The sequence below is a fragment of the Fusarium proliferatum genome, assembly GCF_900067095.1.
Source record: "Fusarium proliferatum ET1 genome assembly, contig: FPRO_scaffold007, whole genome shotgun sequence".
Lineage (NCBI taxonomy): Eukaryota > Fungi > Ascomycota > Sordariomycetes > Hypocreales > Nectriaceae > Fusarium > Fusarium proliferatum.
In genome coordinates, this window is record NW_022194796.1 from 1,035,008 (window position 1) to 1,053,516 (window position 18,509).

Consider the following 18,509-nt stretch of genomic DNA (forward strand, 5'->3'; position numbering starts at 1 on the left):
CAAGGGATGGCAAAATGTTGAGAAATATGCCGATTCCAAATCCAATTGCTGGTTTGAAGCTACCGCTGAACGACCGAACACTCCGCCCACCAGCCGCGTTGTAAATACTGCTCGCTATCAACTTGCACAATCTCGACCTCTTGTTGATTTTTGCAATCCCCCAATTCTCTTTCTCGCCAAAGATAATCTTACCCTAATGCCCCTGAAACTAATACAGCAAATCGGTCCCACGGTAGTTATTCTGCTTCTGTTTCTGCTCCCTATTCGGTCTCCTATTCCTCTGGTAGACCTGAGAACAACCCAAATCGCATTCGGTGGCTCTGTGCTTGTGTTAGCATATGACGCCAACGAGAAAGTATGTTGTGTAAACAAAACGAAGAGCACATGTCATAGACGCAGGGTTGCAAACAAATAGAGGGGGTGGCATAGCAACATACGAAGGGTAGCTTGGGGATGACGACTCCCAGGACAGCCAATAAGTTAATAGTAAAGTATGTCAAGTCGTAATGCGTATAATGGGTGCTGACGAGAAACAGTGCAATCGGAACACCAAGAAGAAACTTCTTGGTGGGCGTGTACTGCGCGCCATTGTCAATTTGCTCCCACATGTTGAGATTGTCAAAAGCGCCACTGTTGAAATCGAAGGGAACGCCACGAACATGGTGGAACATGATGTAGGAGCCAAACATGTATGACATGTTGACAAGCGTCCATGAAGTCTCCTGTGAAACACCAGGGATGGCGTCGAATATGATTTTGGCGCACACGATCAGGACGAAATGAATGGTCCAGGCACCTAAGGGGCACTACACGTTAGCATGGCTCTCGGGATTATTGTGCAAGTGAAGATACAGATGGGCGGCAAAATGGGCTAGGCATACCTTTAGCATTTGTCCAGTTGGCGTTGAGGTTAGGCAGGGAAGCTTGGTCGCTGATCTGCTCGAGAGTCTCGGGAGGCTCATGGTAAACTTGGAGGATACTGCTAGATCTCCTCCTTCGGGCTCCAGCTCCTCCCGTTGCGTTTCGTTCGGGCATGTTGAGATAGATGCTGCCTCGGCGCGGAGGCTTGTTCGCCGCGTCGTAGGAGACGGTGCGCTGGAGTAAGATTGGGGAAGACAGCTTGGCGGTATTGACGGGTCAATTTGCAGAAAGCGTAAGTCGAGTGGGAGGGGGGAATCGGCGAAGAACAGTACAGGTGCAAACACCCAGAGTTTGCGTCGTCGATAAAAGATTGATCGGTTTGAGTTCAGAGATGAGTAACTGTAGATGCTCCCCCTAATGATGTCACGGCGAAGGCGTTCGGAGGCAGATGGGAGGCCAATGCAAGGGCAAAAGAGAGCAGCTGTGTATGATTGATGCTGGAGATAACGAGAACGGATGTAGTCGGCCAAACAGGATAATAGAGCCAAGTAAGAAGATGTAACGCGCAGAACAGAACAGTTGACAATAGCAGACAGTAGAATTATTGGATCAAGGGAATGGATATGGAAGGACTGGACGAGATGAGAGGGGCCGCCGAACCGGAATATTCAATGTCCCCCGTATGATGGTGGACAAGGTAGGAGGAGCCACTCTCATGAGATAGAAAGGAGCAACAGCCTATCAGCCAGCAAGAGAAAGGGACACGCAATGCAACCAGAACGAGGGACGGGGCTACTTCACAGGGTAGCTAGGGGAGGAAAGAAAACACAGTGCCTCGATCCTAGATGACAAAAAGACTCAGGGTAATGTAGCGTAGGTTTAGGCTGCATTTTGCTAAGTTTATTTTGATACCCTACAGTAAAGTTCGCTGTTTTCTTGCCCCCCGAGGGGTTGGTCGGGTTAGGCGGAACAGTGGAGCCGATGCTGAAATTAGTGGTCGTAGTAGGTGAGCTTGCAGCAGTAGTTCACTGGAGCATGGTTAGTCCGGGGCTTTTTTTATTCAGGACCTCCAATAAAACGTTCGGGCCTAGGAACCCGCGGGTTTTCTTCAGGGGATTTGCATGTCAATACGACGTGTGATGACATTTCGTCCAGAGCACTGTAGGTGCTTTAAGAAAGAAAAGGAAAAAAAGAAGAAGAAGAAGAAAAACAATAGGACATTAATAACTGGTATCAAGAGTGTTGTTTCTTAGTGATTTAGTATTACAGTTACATCATTTGCGAGGTTTGCCAGTAAAATCCCTTATTTCTCTCGTGAACTGTAAAACGATGCAGTATAAGCGAGATCTGGCAAAGCCCCATGGGTATCAGATTCACCAGCGAGATTGCAGTGCAATATATAGCACATGTCTTACCCGAGATGAAGAAGAATCACTATTGATTATCCGGGGCTGGCTTGTGGAATGATATTTCAATGTTGCAGAAAACGTGACGCTGGCATGGGATGTACTCTGACCGACTGATGGTCCTCGGCGCCATAAGAAACTACAAGTATGATCACGAAGCAGGAGGTAAGACAGCTGACAAAGACCCACGATCTCTCGATCGATGTGTGTGCATCTTTGGAAATCGGCTGTTATCGAACGTCTCTCAGAACATCCAGGCGTTCATGGTACTATGTAATTCAACTGATAACCGAAGGTTAGTCATGTCCGAGTGGTTACCCTGGAGGTTTGGATAATCCTCGGAGTTTGAAAATAGCCACGGAACTTGAGAGTGAGGCATCTTTCGCCTGTGGGCCTGTATCTCCCATAGGCTGGCTGCGGAATTTTCTCCCAACTAGGATCTAACTTAACATAGTAGGCCTATCGATATCATCACAGCTTTCATTTCACATCTCCCTGACACTGTCAAATAGCCTCTTTGCACCTTGCCTTTGCAACGCTTGAAGTCTCAGTCACGAACGATACTATCACAAGTTGCAGAAGCCGTGCACATTGGATTTTTTGTTGCTGGCAAACCCCTTTCGGAAGTGATTTCTCACTCGTGACGCGCCGAGGTACGTTCGTTCATAGTTGCATTCGTTGAAAGCCCCTAGCTTTCATCAAGCCAAATGGGAGGCTGCGTATGATCGATCATCGCGCCACCTTATGGCTAGGGTTTTTTTTAATACGGATTTACCTATGCGTGCTCCCCATGCTCATCGGCGAGCAGTGTTGATTAAGTTTCTATGAGCAGGATAGTCACGAACAATTTCGAGCAAGCCAAGTGGCCCTGAGAAATTTGCTTGAGGTTGAGTTTCACGTTAAGTCGGATGCGCCAAGGTCCGAAACACACAGATTCAGACCCGATACTACGTTCAAGCTGGAACGCCTCTCAGCTTCGACAAAGACTGCCGGTACCGCATAAGTGTCGCGCTGAACTTTGTTGCGCATCGGCATGGCAGATGAAGAATTTGACCCAGGTGAGGTCATTTACTTGTCCAGTGGAGACGAAGCAGCGGCAGCTGCCAAGAAGAGGCCTCTCGAGGATGATTCAACTCCTGAGCCCAAGCGCTTGAGGAGTCATGCTCGTGCGGCCAAAGCCCCCAGAATCGAGGAGCAATCTGTAAAAGGACTGAAGCCTACAGAGGAGTCGACAGCCGTTGGCAAGTCCTCAGCGCGGTCAATCACATCAGGTGACTCCGCACCCGAAGATTCTGGCGAAATCCCTGACTACAGGCAAGGTAGTGCCAGCTTCAAAATCCCCAACCTCATGGATAAGAAAGGCGGCTCCTGGCTTAAAAGGTTTAAGGACTGGGTCAAGGCATTCCATGCCCAAAATCCAGGAACATGTGATGCCATTACCTCATCATTAACTTACTCTGCTTATGGCTACTATATTGACCACCACGCTGGCTTGAAGCCCAAGAAGAGAAAGAACGCAAAGCAAGTTGCAAAGGAGCTTGAAAGCACTGGCGAACTTCAAGCTCTTATTGGAAATCTCCATTCTTTGGGTGGCTGTGGGCCTAATCAGCCAACTCTCGACAGCTGGGTGACAAGGCAAGCCGGACAGGAACCTGTCAAGAAAAGTAAAACCTCACGCGCTTCTAGCGTGAGCGAGGGAGAAATTGACGAAAGGGACGAGGATGGCTCCGAAAGCGAAGCTGAGTACGAGCCAACCTTAAACAAGAATGAGAGGACTGGGGAAGATGGCAGAGAAGAGTACGCATCAGGCATGAGGATACCTGCAAATTGCAACTCAACATCCAAAGTTTCAGATCCTCAGAGCTTACCACCGATTAACACTCACCGGAATGTTCCCACCGGTGATAATGCATTAGAACAACAGCGCAGATACTTCCCGTCGGCCATGGATCCTGCCCGGATGTGTCTTCTCTGTGGGCTGAATACACATCTGGCACCTAGCTGCCCATCCCTTATCTGCTCATCATGTGGGAGTTTGGAACACTCAAGAATCTGTTGCCCTGGAAAGGAACGATGCAACAAATGCCGCCAACTTGGCCACCAAGCAGGGCAATGCACTGAGAAACTGGCTTTGACCAAGGAAGAAGGCCTTGCATGTGTCTTTTGCAGCTCAATGAATCACCTTGAGGAGCAGTGCACACAGGTGTGGCGCTCGTTCTACCCGGATGTATCTACAGTCAGAAAAGTTGCGTTTATTCCTGCATCGTGCGCTGTGTGCGGTAGTGATAGGCACTTTTCTTCGGACTGCAATGCGCGCCACAATGCCGTCTCTAATCCTACATGGTCTGTGAAGAACCGCGATCAATATATTGACCCGGATTGTGGCTCAGTGCCGATCGAAGGGGAGGCGGGAGGGCAGCAAAATGTCAGGACCACCAGAGCCCCCGACCTTAAGATTCGCGGTCACGCTGCGCGAACGACCAACATTCACTACTCAGAGAGCGACGACTCGGAAGTGGAGTTTCTAGGCCACAAACGCGTTCAGAAGCCAGCGATAGGCCAAATTCGAATGGCCAGTAACATCCAGATGCCAAACATGCAAAATGGAGGGTCGGGACGAAACAGCAGACAGAATGGCGTGCCAGTCCAACCCCCTCTCCCTCCTGGACCGCCTCCCGGACTACCGCCCATGCGAGGTTCCTTTGGACACCCGCCTCCACCCGGTGCTCCGCCTGGGCAATTTTCATCGCTACCTAGAAAGCCTCCTACCCAAGACTATAGGAATGTCCCTCCCCCGCCATCTCACCACGGCTCTCAGGGACCCGGAAGGTCGCATGCTAGTAACGGGCCACAAGGGTCCAAGCCTAGAGGAGGTGGACGTGGAGGTCGTGGCGGTCGTGGACGGGGCAGGGGTAGAGGGAGGGGCAGATGACTGCTTGTGGTCTGAATGAAGCACCAACACATATGCATTGGTTGGAATCGAACTAGAGATGATGGAGAGTTGTGATGCCTTCCGAGCAGGGCATCCTACGAGTTGGTTGGTGCACAAAAGCCGAGCTGTCCAGACTTGGCGAACGGGCTTTTCGATTATGATACCCACCAGCATGTGCTTCATTAGTAGCACCTGGTTCTCATATTGGCGGTTTCTCTTTGAAACAAAACGGGAAACGACGAGACTAAAATAACTGTGAGCCACGAATACCAATAGTTTTCAAGCTATGAATAAACATATGGAACGAAAGAGGGCTTAGACATGCCAATAAACTCAAATAGTAACTCGAGTCGAAAATCACACGTTTCTTGTCAATGCATATATGGACAAGGGTCATGCACAGGAAGGCCCGCTACTGGCTGTAATTTGTTGACAACACAAGTCGTTTTTAACAAGAGGTTTTGCGCGTGATTGAATAAATCACTTCTTCTCATATCTGAGATAACATCCAACTGGTTATACTACCGAAGACCGTCGAAAGTGAAACTGTATCTTCAGATAGTTAGTCGGGGATAGCGCCCAAATGAATGATGTCCTCTCAAGGAAAAGAACGTCGATTGTCTGTGTGATAAGAACTCGCGACAATGCAGCATCACATTCGCGAAGCATAATCACTCACAGTGCCCCGAGTGGAGGCAGCGATCTATTGCCACGAGTCTGGACGGGACAGGATTGTCGTTCACTAGTCTCACGTTAAGATGTAGTCATCTCGAGGACTCGTTCAAGGTTCATACAGGGCTGGGCCGAGGAATGGGTGGGGAGAGACCAAGAAGCTTAATGGAGATGCATGTTTTAGGGTTGGGACTTTCTCGACCTTTGCTTTCAATGGATCTTTTTGAGAGCAAGGTTGTACCAACAAGGATGTGATGGGCTGGGATGTATGGCAACGAATGGATGTCATGCTAGCAGAACGATGTGGTGTATGCATTTTATGTGTGTTGCGCATTTAAGTCTCGCCCGCGAGGGATCCTGCATGATTCGTCCTTGGATGAGTTTAGGGCAGACATGCGAGTTTCGGCAATGAATGGTTGATATCCTGTAATGACACGATTCACACTCAAATGCTAGATCGAGCGAAGTTAGACTCTGACAGTTTCCATATTGAGATCTTGCAGTCTAGAAACCCGCAGAACAGCGCAGAATTGACTCCCACGTCCCGTCCCGCTTTGCTTGAGAGTCAAGATATTGACCTGCCGCCGATGACTTACATGGCGATGGATGGAAGTTGAGTGTTGTCAGAATAGCCAATCAGAGCGCGACAGGCATGATTGAAACAACGCGACTATCGCGTTCTTGGACACGCGATTGATTGGTTGAAAGATATATGCATGTTTCCAAAGCGTGGCAGAGGGACCATCTCCACAATCTAGAAGCGCTATCGATAAACACCCGAGGCATGGGATGTACTCCCAGGATACTTGCGTTCAAAATGTGGGAGGCCTGAACCCAAGATTTAATCACACATTGAAGGAGTGGAAGGGTGTAGGAGTGGACCTGATGGACGTGGCAAGATTCAAAATAGGAAGCATCTGCATTGAAAGAGTTTGCAGCTGGTCTCGCCAGTGGTTGCTGATCTCGAGGCCAGCAAAGTACTCTCAAAGTAGGATTCCCATCGTGCCCTCGCGGCAGATCTGCAGCAACAAGGATAGCGGCAGAACAAACCACGGTGAGCCAACCAATCATGAAGCGATCGCAACGCGTTGTCGGTCAGTCATACAACGTCCAGTCCAACGCGAACAAAGTATGGATACCTCGATCTAGACACGACCAGGGTGATTCGAGTTCTAAGTCACCGACAGCCAGTCGTCGCTGGGAGAGGGTGACCATCTCGCGATAGGACCAATGCACGAACCTGCAGCTGGCAGAGACACTAGAGCAAGAGAATGGAGTTGGAGAAAGGGGAATTTCCATTTTTCTCTTTTCCTCTGAAGCCAAAAAAGAACGAGGCTGATCTGGGGGACCGCAGCGAGACAGACAGAGGCAGAGACAGATATATCTCGACCACCCGGACACGGCGCTCATGGCCTGACCCGATCCTTTTGTCCTTTTGATTCACTAAGAAATCAACCTGGTATCATTCTATAAATTGTTGACTTATCAGACCATTATTATTGACTACTATCCTCATCTACCTACTTGCTCCTTTCTTTATTGATTGTTGTTGTTTGAATAACCCTCATCTCGAAGTACAACGAAAATCCAACCTCGTCTTGGACTACAATATTGATATCACACCGTTTTGCATCATCAACAACATTGATTACGCCGGCACTTGACAGCACCAGCAGTTATCAATTATAAGCGACGGATCTACGAGGCTAAAGCCCTCCGCGACATGCGATTACAATGGCTTCCTCAACAGAACAATTGTTTCTCGCCGTCTTGAGAAGTGACCACATTAAGGACTCTCTTCTTCCTCACCTCTCATCCAATGATCTCTGCAACATCCGTCAATCCTCATCGGCTTGCTGCAACCTCCTTACTAAGCGTATCTTCACCCGCCTACACATCTCCTTCTCAGCCTCGACATTTACCAAGTCAGCTCGAGTGGCTGCTCTCGCTCGTATCGGTCATCATATTGAGCATCTTACCTTCTACTTCCCCCATTCTGAGGCCACTTTCCTTCCTCCTCTCATTCATCCAGTTTCTGGTAACGAGATATTCTTCCTGTATACTCCTCACACGAGCATGGGTTCTGTTCTCTCTCGGCCTAAGTACGCCAACGCTGAGCTTGGTGACATCCTTACGCAGCAATATCCTCCTCTCTTCCATGCCGCCACCAATGTCCCTAGCTTTATCAACGCCATGCGCAGTCTAATCAACATGCGCCATCTTACTATCAGATGTCCTGGCCAAGATCCTAGAGAGCGGTATCGCCGTGACATTGTCGACTATGCTCTCATCAGCTTGCGTATCTCCCTTGAGCGCGCACCTCTAGAGAAGCTTCACAAGCTGTCCCTTTCTCAACTGCACCCTGCGGCTTTCAACTACCTTCGTCACGTCAACGGCTTTGGAACAGTCCCATCAGCTGGAAGACGCTGGCGCCAAATCAACAAGCTCTCCATCTCTGTAGATGCTTGGGACTTTTATGGAACATCTCCAGGTCGTGACCATTTGAAGATCTTGGACGAATACGTCCGCACATTTGCCCCCAACCTAGAGAAGTTCGCCTTCACATGGCTTGGCCGCAAAGGGCCTTGCCCAGTTGCTCTAGCTTCTGACCCCCTCTTCTCACCGCCCCGTGCCTCCAAGAAACTTTTCCACGAGGTTACATCTCCCATGTCTCCCTTACCTGAGACTCCTGGCAAGGGGGCTATTTACTTCCCAAAATTGCGATACCTCCAAGTTCGCAACGCTGTTATGAATGCCCCTCAGCTCAGCAACTTGATCAACTCACACCGCCCAACAGTCAAAGAATTCGACTTCGAGAGTGTCGTTCTTGCTGATAATGGTAATTGGGACGATGTCCTTGCGCCCATCGACACTGATGATTCCTGGTCTCGAAGCAACAGCATGGCTGCCCAATCGGAATACAGTCTTGTCACAAGCCCCAGCTCAGAACATCTTCCTAGCCCAAGCGCTGCTGTAACTGCCGCTAGTCGTGAGCTCTTCGACATGGACCTCGGTGGCTTCCCCTTCAGTGACATTGAAAACGAAGTCGTTGATGACCCTACTGAAGAGATCACGGCCAATGATGGGTCTCCTGTACCTGTATATGAATCAGATGCTGGATTCAGCACAAAACTGAGAAAGAAACGCTCTCGTCGCCGCAGACGCAAGCATCGCAGCAGTGTTGAGGATGCCCCTGAAACACCGTCTCCTTCACCCAAGTCCTCCCAACACTCCCTATCACGCCGCCACAAGACTTCTCGTCCTCGATTCCAACCTTTTGTGGAGGAACCAATCCTCCGCCCCTCAACTCCTGTCCCCAACATCACCGCCCCCATCTTGATCAGTGATCCCCAGCCTGTGCTACTACAACCCACAACTTATGACCCAACCGCAAGGAAGAATGCCCGTCGAGACCCGGATGAAGGCATTTCTCCCGTTCAGCGCAACATAGAGCAGGAAGAGGCGCACCGTCTTCTAGCTGAAGATGCTGTCGCGAGAGTGAGCGCCTTGCAAAAGGCCAAGGCCGCTGTCCTGTCCAAGCTGAGCCGCGAGTTCTGCCATACCAAGAAACCTCGCGTCGGCGAAGCCAACGCATGTCGCTTTCTGGCAGGCCGGGATATTGGTACGGCATTTGGCCCCAGCATGGTCATGGAGGATCGAAGAGCACTGGAGAGTCGGAGTGTATTAGTACCCCTGATGTTCAGTCGCTCATGAGCTGAACGCAGTACGAGAAACATGAATGAAATGATGGCGAGCTCCTGGAAATAGTGGGAACACTCTTGTAATAACGATACCATGTCCTTCGTTTCTTGATGTATTTACTATCAGTATTTCTTTCCCCTGAATACGAATATTATATTATGACAAATGCCTTTGTTGCCTCTCATTATAAGCATGCTTAACTATGAACTTTCCTTCCTTATTGTCTCCATGGCCTTGATATACTCCGAGACTTCTTTCAGGCCCGTGAGCGTCAAGTCCCTCCTTCGCCCTTCAATGACTACAGTCGGCACGGCATCGATATCCATACCTGTACTTCTGATCTTTTCTTTGGTATCCCTTTCACCTCTGGACTTATCTTCCACCAAGCTTTTTGCCATTCCCTCATCTATACCAGCATCGACACATGCCTCGATCAACATATCGTCAGAACCGGGATGCCTGCCTTCCGCAAAGTACAACCTAAACACTGCGTCCACGAGCTTGTTCGCTACTTCAGCGCCCTGGGACTCCTGAACTTGTTGGATGACCCGATGTCCAGGAAATGAGTTACCAGTCGGTCCCGTAAAGGCTATGGGAAGTTTCAGTGGTTGCGCAAGGGAGAGCATATGCTCTTCGAAGATTTTCTGAGCCTCTCGATTGTCATTATGCTTCTTGTGTAGGGCATATGCAGCTCGGTCCGGGATGGTCTCAGGACGGTTGGCATTAGGCTGATAAGATGCGAAATGGAGCTTGAAGGAGATGGAGGATGAAGAATTTGAGGAGCGGAACTGAGCCAGAGCCTCATCGAGTCTGTAGTCGAAACCTCAAATGGTTATTAAAGTCAAGGTGAGCCGAATAAAGATGGGAGATGTTACCTCCTCTTTCCAAGGTATGTCCTGAGATGCATTAGCCATGATTGTCTTTCTTTTCGACAAGTTATCATACCAGGGACAAATGGTGTCCATGACGAAAGTGATTTGAGACTGGTACATAATGAAATGCGATAGGAGGCGAATGAATATTGTATCTCTTGTATTTGGCACTCATTGAATGACTGAGATCGCTGGAATATGAATGCGGGGAAATTGCACCAAGCCTCCGGATCTATAACGGAACGGAACGACTAAGTCGAAAGAGTCCCCACGCGTAAGGATAAGTCTCACTCAGGATGAATACATCTTTTCACATCGGATGCAAGGGACCATTGCAACTATGAATGGGTATCTCGGAACATGGAATGTATATCGCTGTACTTAGTCAAAGGTCATCTTCGTACCCGTATGCTTCACAACCGCGCCCGTCAGTCTCGCAACAGATATATCCTCAGCTTCCTTGAGCGGCTTCGCAGCCTCCCCATGGACATCATTACTCTCCCGCACTGCGCCATTCCTTTGATCATACTTACGCGGCGGAGGTCGACCTCGTGGGTTACTGTCCGTGTCGGGAAGTGCCTTACGATCCTTGCCGAACCGCTTCTTGTACCGTACTTGGTCATCCTCGGCTAACTCCACCTTAAGCTCGCGACCTAGCATTCGGTTTACCCACCACTTGCGTGTCTTGAACTGCTTCTGCTGCGACTTGTCCTTCTCCTCATCGTCCTTGAAATCGTCCTCTGTGTCGACTGCCTCTTTAATTTTGACGAAACCTTTGACGGCCCATACAGCAGCATTGGGGTCCTGGAACTTGACCCAACCAAACCCCTTGCACTTTCCAGTATCCTCGAAGGTCGCAACCTTGGCCCATTCGATCTCGCCGCACTTCTCAAAGTTTCTGTATAGGTCGTCCTCAGTTGTTTTGAAGCTCATATTGCCCACGAAAATCTTGCGACTGGCATTGACATCTTGCTTTTGCTCCTTGCTGGTCTTTCCCTCATTGGCGTTCTCTTCTGTGGACTCAGGCTCCTTTTTGGGTCGACCCTCAAACGATGTCGCATCCTTAATGAGAAGTTTTCGACCACCAAGGTCACTCTCGGTCAGAGAGATAGCGGAGACTTTAGGACCGATTTCTGTAAAATCGACGTAGGCAAACCCCTTGTTTGCTGGTTTGACGCTCTTATCCCGGCCAGGTTCCTTGTTGGTTGGTAGCTTGACCCGAGTGATCATCTCTTCAGTGATGACGCCTCCGGAGTTATCGGCGAGCCACTTGCGCAGATCTGTAGCCGTGACATGAAATGGCAAGTTGCCGATCCAGACACTGTGCTCTGACCGAGCGGCTTTCTTATCCTTGCCATCTTTATCGCCCTTTTTCTCATCATCGCTATCCTGTTTAGAGGGTAATGACTTCCCCTTTTTGAGAGCACGCTTTGCACGCTTGGACGGGGGCTCGGGTGCGTCTACGTCGACTTCGATTTCTTCGAGTTCGATCTTGCGCTTGGAAGAAGATACGTCGGCTTCAGACTCTGCCATCTCCACAGCTTCTGTCGATTCGACCCTCTCAATTGTGGTTGCCTTCTCGGGGTTCTCGGCCTTCAATTCCGACCTAGAAGTTTTCGGTTTCTTCTCTTTCTTTTCCTTTGTCGCCATTGTGGTGATGATCGTTGATAGACGAGTTTAAGGATAAAGTTGCTAGAAATTTTCTGCCTCTTCCATTGCGATAAGAGATAAGAGACTCGGAGATGTGGGTCCGCCGCGCCGGACCATTTGGTGGGCCTGTCAAGTACCGATTATATGCGTTGTCCGTTGTCCGTTGTACGCCGCATTGAAAAAACCAGCCCCTGGAATTAGGGAGAACCTTGCAGATTGTTCAACGGGGAGAGAGACTTTATTCCAAATTTTGGTGCACTGATCGGGAAATTCACTTCTGAGCGTTATGCCAACCCTAAGCACCTTACCGTAAGCTCATTCAACCTCTGACAAAGCGACGAGAAGGGCATACAAGGGCAGTTATCGAACTGTGCTGAAATGTGATACTGGCAGCGAGATAAATAGCCATCTCACCGGGGTTTACAGTTTTTTGGGTATTTATGTTTGCGGATGGGCGCAGTGGCATTTGGTACCTGTACACTATTGGGAAGTATGAGTGCAGCGATCTTTCAGGCTGATGCCACTACGGAGGATCCATTAGTAGTTTGCTAACTTGACTGGTAATGACAGCATAAGTAGAAGGGGAAATAATCGAGGCTGTTGTCAAATATACGATTTTACTCTCAGTCGCATCTTGGCATAAGACGAACAAAATGGTATCCATCCAACATCATTCACCGCCTTATGGCACTAGTCATCCAATATACCTAGCAACAGGGATTTCGCTGTCTCAGAAACATCCCAAACACCTAATGGCAGAATTTATCAAGCAGAGTTCTTAGTGAATCATCCATGGAACTGAGCCTACCACAGGTAAGGCCGTGTATTTAGGGACTATGCCATCTGTGACTTCACCATAATTATTATCATCATTTATCTGCGGCCCAACCATAAGCCATCACCCGACCATCATGCCAATCTATCGACCGTTGATAAAGAGGTGATTAATGAGAATATTCGCACCTGTTGTAACTTGTTGTTCCGGGGCCTGAGAGATACAGGCCCGACGTACATCGCCGAGGCCGTCGCCGGCCGAAGCGTGGTGGCGGAGGCCGAATTAGGGAAAGGACCCGTTCCGGCCCCAACAAGACGGCCCGGGCTTAGTTAATCTTAACTTTGCCGTGGTGTTGATTGGTGGGTATGCCATGAAGAGCCCCGGCGGATTTCTAATTCTATACCGCTTCTGACATATAAGCTGTGAAGAAAATACTTGAATTCATGCCTAAAGAAAATTTGCGAGAGTCATGACATAGAATCGTAGACTCGGCCGGCGCGGTGAAGGAAAATTGAAACCAACCAACAGCCACTTGAGCCCAAAAAGGTGCTGAATTAATATTGGGGACCATGAAGATGCCCCTCAACCGGTCCCTGTTCACGTGTGGCTACCAGGCCTGGGCGGCTTGCGACGGGGGCCTCAGGTGTGGCCAGAGCGAATGAGATGCCTCGTGACCCCCCGTCGACCTAGGCCCAGGCAAAATTCACTAGCCCCAGACAACGGACCAAAAACACTGGAACCTTGGAACTCTCCCTCATTCAAAGCCTGACCAACCCCAACTTCACCAGTCCTGTCCACCTCTTCATCCTCCTCCACCTTCTTAAAACCCTCTTCTACGCCATTCACCCTCCACCACGAATCCTTTATTTCGCTCGACATATCGTATAACAATTCTGCCAAGCAAACCCTTCTATGATACATTCACAGTGCTTAACGCTGACTCCCCGATCCATTTGTATTCACGCAACTGGCGATAGAATTTGGAACTTTGGTTCTTGACGTCCCAGCACTACGAGACCACCGCTGGTGTCTTAACGGCCAACACACAAACCATCTTTGTCGGCAAACATATTCGTCTCCAATTTTGGCTTATCCAGCTTGCACTGTCTTTGAGTGATTTATTCATTCATTGATTGTTGAACAAGGATCGTTCCCGAGTCCCATCGGATGCTTTTGGAACTTGCGACAATATGAACGTTCTGCTCTCGCCTCAGCCTCCTGTCTTCCCTCATCAACACGAAAACCCTCGCCTCTCCCCTCAGCGATCCCGTAAGTGCTATCGTGCCTCGATCATTCCCCATTCGAGATGTGATAACTCACTCAACTCTTCCACCTTCCCAACTGCTCTCCGCCACTGACACACTTAGTGCCTCCCTTTCACAGCATGGCCTCTCGAAAGCGCAAAGCCGACGAGGATGGCGATGAGACTATGTCACCCAGGAGTTCTCCTACCATTTCTGCTCGGCCTCTAGCTCGACCATCGAAAAAAGTTCGATCCAACGAAGTCATCGGTCGACCTCTTGCACTTCCACGACTTCTCGAGACTCTCGATACTTCTCAGCTAAGAACCGTTCTTGAGCGCATATGCGAAACGCATCCCGACATTGGTCATGAGGTTGTCTCACAGGCTCCTCGACCTTCAGTTCCGTCTGCCCTGCAAGTTTTGCAAGGTTACGAGGCGAAGTTGAAGGATGCTATTCCATACGGCGAAACCAGCCCGGAATACACCTACTATCGGATCAAAGAGCCTCTGGTTGCTTTGATTGACGCACTATCTGATTTCACCCCTCAATTTCTCCCACCAAATGAAATTCAGCCTACCAAATCACTTGAATTCTTGGACGAGGCCACAAACATTATTCATAGACTTCCCAATTGGGAGCCGCAGACATACCGACACCATAAGGAAACTGCATATGAAGAAATATCAAAGGCATGGGCGCTTGTTATCAACGAGGCTGGCAAGAGGGCTGGTGGTCTTAATTTGCATACTGGAGGATGGGATCAAATTTTGTCTCGACACAATGAACAATCCGGTGATCGTCTTGCCTCAGCAATCAACGCCATGTCCACGAGTGTTGGATGGATAGGCGCCAATGCAAACCCAGGAGCTGGAGGGCCCTCTGACCCTAATTCTATTCTCAACCAGCTCATGTCTGGTACCTATGGAGCTCCCGTTAGAGTTGGGCCCTGGTAGGGACAGTTGTGACCTGGAGCTTTCCAAGAGAATGATTGCATATCGCGGCGCACCGGACGAGTCATCTTCGCACATATTACGACCAAATCATCACGACGATTTTCATTTGGCAGCATTGGCGGCATAGACTTGAGGCACCCATTTCTTTATTTTATGGCAGGGTGGTTGGCGTTTTGCGTGCGTTGCTTTTATATCCCTTTCCTTCACTTATGAACCAGTAGGGATTACTGTTATACGGTTTGGTTGATTTCCCAAGCAACCCCGACAGCGCAGACAGACTGCGTGTGCCTGTATGTAGAAATTTGATATATTTCGTTTGTTATCTTCACAGCCTTGGCAGAAGAACTTGCAGGCTGCTCTCCACGAACCTCATTTAACTACTCCCTGTGATGACCACCACTGGATATATGTCGATGTAGCCTGTTGATATGCCTGCATGTACTTTTTTCTGTCAGCCAAATATGTCACCCTGACCAGGACATATCGTGGAGTGAACAGTATCCGTCTCAGATCCCATGGACTTATCCAAACGATCTGGCTCTATTCCGTCCATATCACTACACCGAAAGGGAAAGACTGATGGCCCCATCTAGGTGACCTCAATGCATTGAACGAACGTTCATCAGATTAAAGTTTTTGTTGAAACTAGGTTATTCAAGCTACTTACGTTATCCTCAAGTAGAAACATCTATAGCTAAAAGGTCCAAGATGAACGCCACGTTGTAAAGTAGATAAGCCATCATGGATATTTGTATCCCAATTGCGTCTTGAGCATCGTGTACTTACTTGTAGCTCTCCACTTTCAAGAAATTGCATTCCTCTTTGAGGTGTTCTCCCTGTCATCGAGATCCTGTTCTCGAGCGTGAAGTCGATAACTTTGGTACTATAACAGTATACTAAGTGTCACATACCTTAGGGAGGGAGCAAGAAAGCCTCTGGTTTGAACTGAAGATGCCAAAATTATGAGTCGTCTAATTCAAAAGTCACTAATTATACCAAATCTTCTTATATCTATGCGAAATTTACTTTAATACTTTTGTCTTTGGGAGGCGAGAGACCTCAAGGCCTCTATCCTACATGATGGCAAGATATCGAATCCGTAATGGAGGTACGAAGACGGGAAGGTCTAGGAACAAAAAGAGTCATTTAATTTGAATCAGGTACCTTAGTAGGTAGGTAGGTTTAAGGCAGCTCGAGACATGCGGGGCAATCGTGGACCCTTGAGAATCTGGTTACAGCACTCCCGTTCTACCGCTGTCCAGAACAGGAATTTCGTACTACCTTACCGACGATGGTGCCTCCCAAGCGGCCTTGCCTAAGACGTGTCACGTGCTCTCCCGTCACTCTGAAGTGGAGGCGCGACTGCCTGGATTGATCGTTAACGCGCTCTTGCTCATTCATCCATATCAAGCCCGCACTGCTGGCGAAATTTTGCCCTCAACTCTACACTGTCTCAATTTTGCTCTATTACTACGAATCCTCATTGCTGGCGCTTTCCGAGTCCTTCATGTGTACATAAATTTTGGTTTGTGTTCAAGCCTTCACCATGCCTGCGTATGTCCCTAGACGTGTCGCGTTTGATGTTCTTATCGCTGACGGTTTCCCCAGCCCAGGCGACCAGCACACTACAGTGACGAATCCCTTCGAGGAGCCGCGTATACGAGTCGCAGAATGGGCTGCCAAGGACATTGCAACTATCTCAGCGAAACTGGATAAACAACTTGGCCCCGAGTATATCTCTGCTCGTGCAGGTCCTGGTGGTACTAAAGTCCATTACCTAACTGCTGAGAAGTGTATCACATTAGCGAATGAAGTATTTGGCTTTAACGGATGGTCGTCCTCCATTCAAAACATTCAGGTTGACTTCGCCGATGAGAACCCTCAAACACAGCGCGTCAGTATCGGGTTATCGGTCATCGTCCGAATTACGCTACGCGATGGCACCTACCATGAGGATATTGGATACGGATCCATCGAGAACGCAAAAGGAAAGGCAATGGCCTTTGAAAAGGCTAAGAAGGAGGGCACTACCGACGGGCTGAAACGCGCCTTGAGGAGCTTTGGCAACGTCTTGGGCAATTGCATATACGACAAAGACTACGTGAAACAAGTCACCAAAATGAAAGCTGAGCCCGTTAAAAAGTTCGATCAAGACAATCTCCACCGCCACGCCGACTTCATCAAGCGTGATGTTGTAAGACAAGAACCCGCCGCTGCCTCTACTTCTGCGGCGCCCGTTGTGCCTGTGGTCAAGACAGAGCCGGTGCCGCCACTCCCTGTTGCAGAGTCATTTGACGATTATCTTGGAGGTATCTTGTCCTCCGATGGATTTGAGGAAATCGAGGCTGAATATCTGTAGAGCTCGACGAGGCAGACTTCTGTGTTCCAGAAGATGGCCACCCGGACGAAATAATGCTTTCAACATCAATCTTGGGCCAATCCGCAAATGAGAAACCCGCCAACAGAACAACAGCCCAACAAATTCAGCAACAAACTGGCAGGTTGAATTCTACTGGACCTCCGAATCGAGCACCGCAGACTCCGATAAACGGACAGCAACGTCCTGCCCCCTCAAATGGTGCAGCCACACTTTCCAATCGCCCACAAGGTGGACCTTCAGGACGAACAACTCCAAACCAGATCGGCAACCCTCGTCCGCCACCCAATGGACCTCAAAACATGCCCGAAACCGTAGGGTTCTTCTCTGCAAAGGCCGTGAATCAACTACCGGAATCTACCCTCGAAGGTTCGAGTAATGCTCGTCTTGCTTTGCCACAGGGACAGCAGGCCTTCAACCCCAAGGCAGAAAGTCCATCTATTCGCAAAACCCCTGGTATTGACCACAATTCATCCAAACCTGTTGCAAAGAATGGCCAACATGTTGCTCCGACTAATAGTCAAGCAACGGTGGCACCTGCTACACGCTCTAACACGAATAGCTTCACCCCAGTGCGACCTTCCATGCCCAGCTCCCAGAGCGCACGCGGAAATGTCATAAACCCTTCGCTCGATCAAACTCGTCGGATTGGTGCCCCTTCTGGTCCAGGCAGTCCACTCGCAAACAGGGGCAGCTATCGGCCCCCAGCAATGAAACGGCCTCCTCCAGCGGATGGTAGAACTGCACTAGCCGACCTACCTGCTAACGGACATGGAGGGACAGCACCAACTGTGGCAAGCGGATTGGAAGCAAAGCGACAGAAGACGGGGTAGGCCTCTTAGGCCGAAGTTTGGGTTCAGGCAGGCAACGAATGGCATGATGGTAGGCGTAACGGCGTTTCCAAGAGCTGTGTTTGTAAGGAGTTCGGGTCTGGGATATTTTTTTAAGGAATCAAATAATGATCGGAATGCAACTTGGGCTCTAGAGTTAAGCGTCAGATACCATCTCCTGTCTGTAAAATACGATCTGACTTGGTGTGTTGTAAACAAGTATGAATGTCGAGTT

At 49.2% G+C, this 18,509-nt stretch overlaps 8 protein-coding genes across 8 annotated transcripts; 4 read left to right on the plus strand and 4 right to left on the minus strand.

Moving 5' to 3' along the window:
- Positions 1-272: 272 nt before the first annotated feature.
- Positions 273-1,035, minus strand: FPRO_07865 (putative protein ORM1; the record flags this gene model as incomplete). Its single annotated transcript, XM_031234032.1, has 3 exons — positions 273-320; positions 438-796; positions 882-1,035. The coding sequence occupies 3 exons, from the start codon at positions 1,033-1,035 to the stop codon at positions 273-275; spliced, it is 561 nt and encodes a 186-aa protein (XP_031083810.1).
- Positions 1,036-3,300: 2,265 nt separating this feature from the next.
- Positions 3,301-5,199, plus strand: FPRO_07864 (uncharacterized protein; the record flags this gene model as incomplete). Its single annotated transcript, XM_031234033.1, has 1 exon — positions 3,301-5,199. The coding sequence occupies one exon, from the start codon at positions 3,301-3,303 to the stop codon at positions 5,197-5,199; it is 1,899 nt and encodes a 632-aa protein (XP_031083811.1).
- A 1,767-nt stretch (positions 5,200-6,966) lies between these two features.
- Positions 6,967-7,281, minus strand: FPRO_07863 (uncharacterized protein; the record flags this gene model as incomplete). Its single annotated transcript, XM_031234034.1, has 1 exon — positions 6,967-7,281. The coding sequence occupies one exon, from the start codon at positions 7,279-7,281 to the stop codon at positions 6,967-6,969; it is 315 nt and encodes a 104-aa protein (XP_031083812.1).
- Positions 7,282-7,605: 324 nt separating this feature from the next.
- On the plus strand, positions 7,606-9,585 carry FPRO_07862 (uncharacterized protein; the record flags this gene model as incomplete). Its single annotated transcript, XM_031234035.1, has 1 exon — positions 7,606-9,585. The coding sequence occupies one exon, from the start codon at positions 7,606-7,608 to the stop codon at positions 9,583-9,585; it is 1,980 nt and encodes a 659-aa protein (XP_031083813.1).
- A 188-nt stretch (positions 9,586-9,773) lies between these two features.
- On the minus strand, positions 9,774-10,565 carry FPRO_07861 (uncharacterized protein; the record flags this gene model as incomplete). Its single annotated transcript, XM_031234036.1, has 3 exons — positions 9,774-10,383; positions 10,449-10,469; positions 10,519-10,565. 3 exons carry the CDS (start codon positions 10,563-10,565, stop codon positions 9,774-9,776), a joined length of 678 nt encoding a protein of 225 aa, XP_031083814.1.
- Positions 10,566-10,826: 261 nt separating this feature from the next.
- On the minus strand, positions 10,827-12,095 carry FPRO_07860 (uncharacterized protein; the record flags this gene model as incomplete). Its single annotated transcript, XM_031234037.1, has 1 exon — positions 10,827-12,095. The coding sequence occupies one exon, from the start codon at positions 12,093-12,095 to the stop codon at positions 10,827-10,829; it is 1,269 nt and encodes a 422-aa protein (XP_031083815.1).
- A 1,965-nt stretch (positions 12,096-14,060) lies between these two features.
- Positions 14,061-15,067, plus strand: FPRO_07859 (uncharacterized protein; the record flags this gene model as incomplete). The annotated part of the gene is made up of 2 exons (XM_031234040.1): positions 14,061-14,139; positions 14,238-15,067. 2 exons carry the CDS (start codon positions 14,061-14,063, stop codon positions 15,065-15,067), a joined length of 909 nt encoding a protein of 302 aa, XP_031083816.1.
- A 1,546-nt stretch (positions 15,068-16,613) lies between these two features.
- Positions 16,614-18,277, plus strand: FPRO_07858 (putative Double Strand Break repair protein mus-11; the record flags this gene model as incomplete). The annotated part of the gene is made up of 2 exons (XM_031234041.1): positions 16,614-17,376; positions 17,427-18,277. The coding sequence occupies 2 exons, from the start codon at positions 16,614-16,616 to the stop codon at positions 18,275-18,277; spliced, it is 1,614 nt and encodes a 537-aa protein (XP_031083817.1).
- Positions 18,278-18,509: the final 232 nt, after the last annotated feature.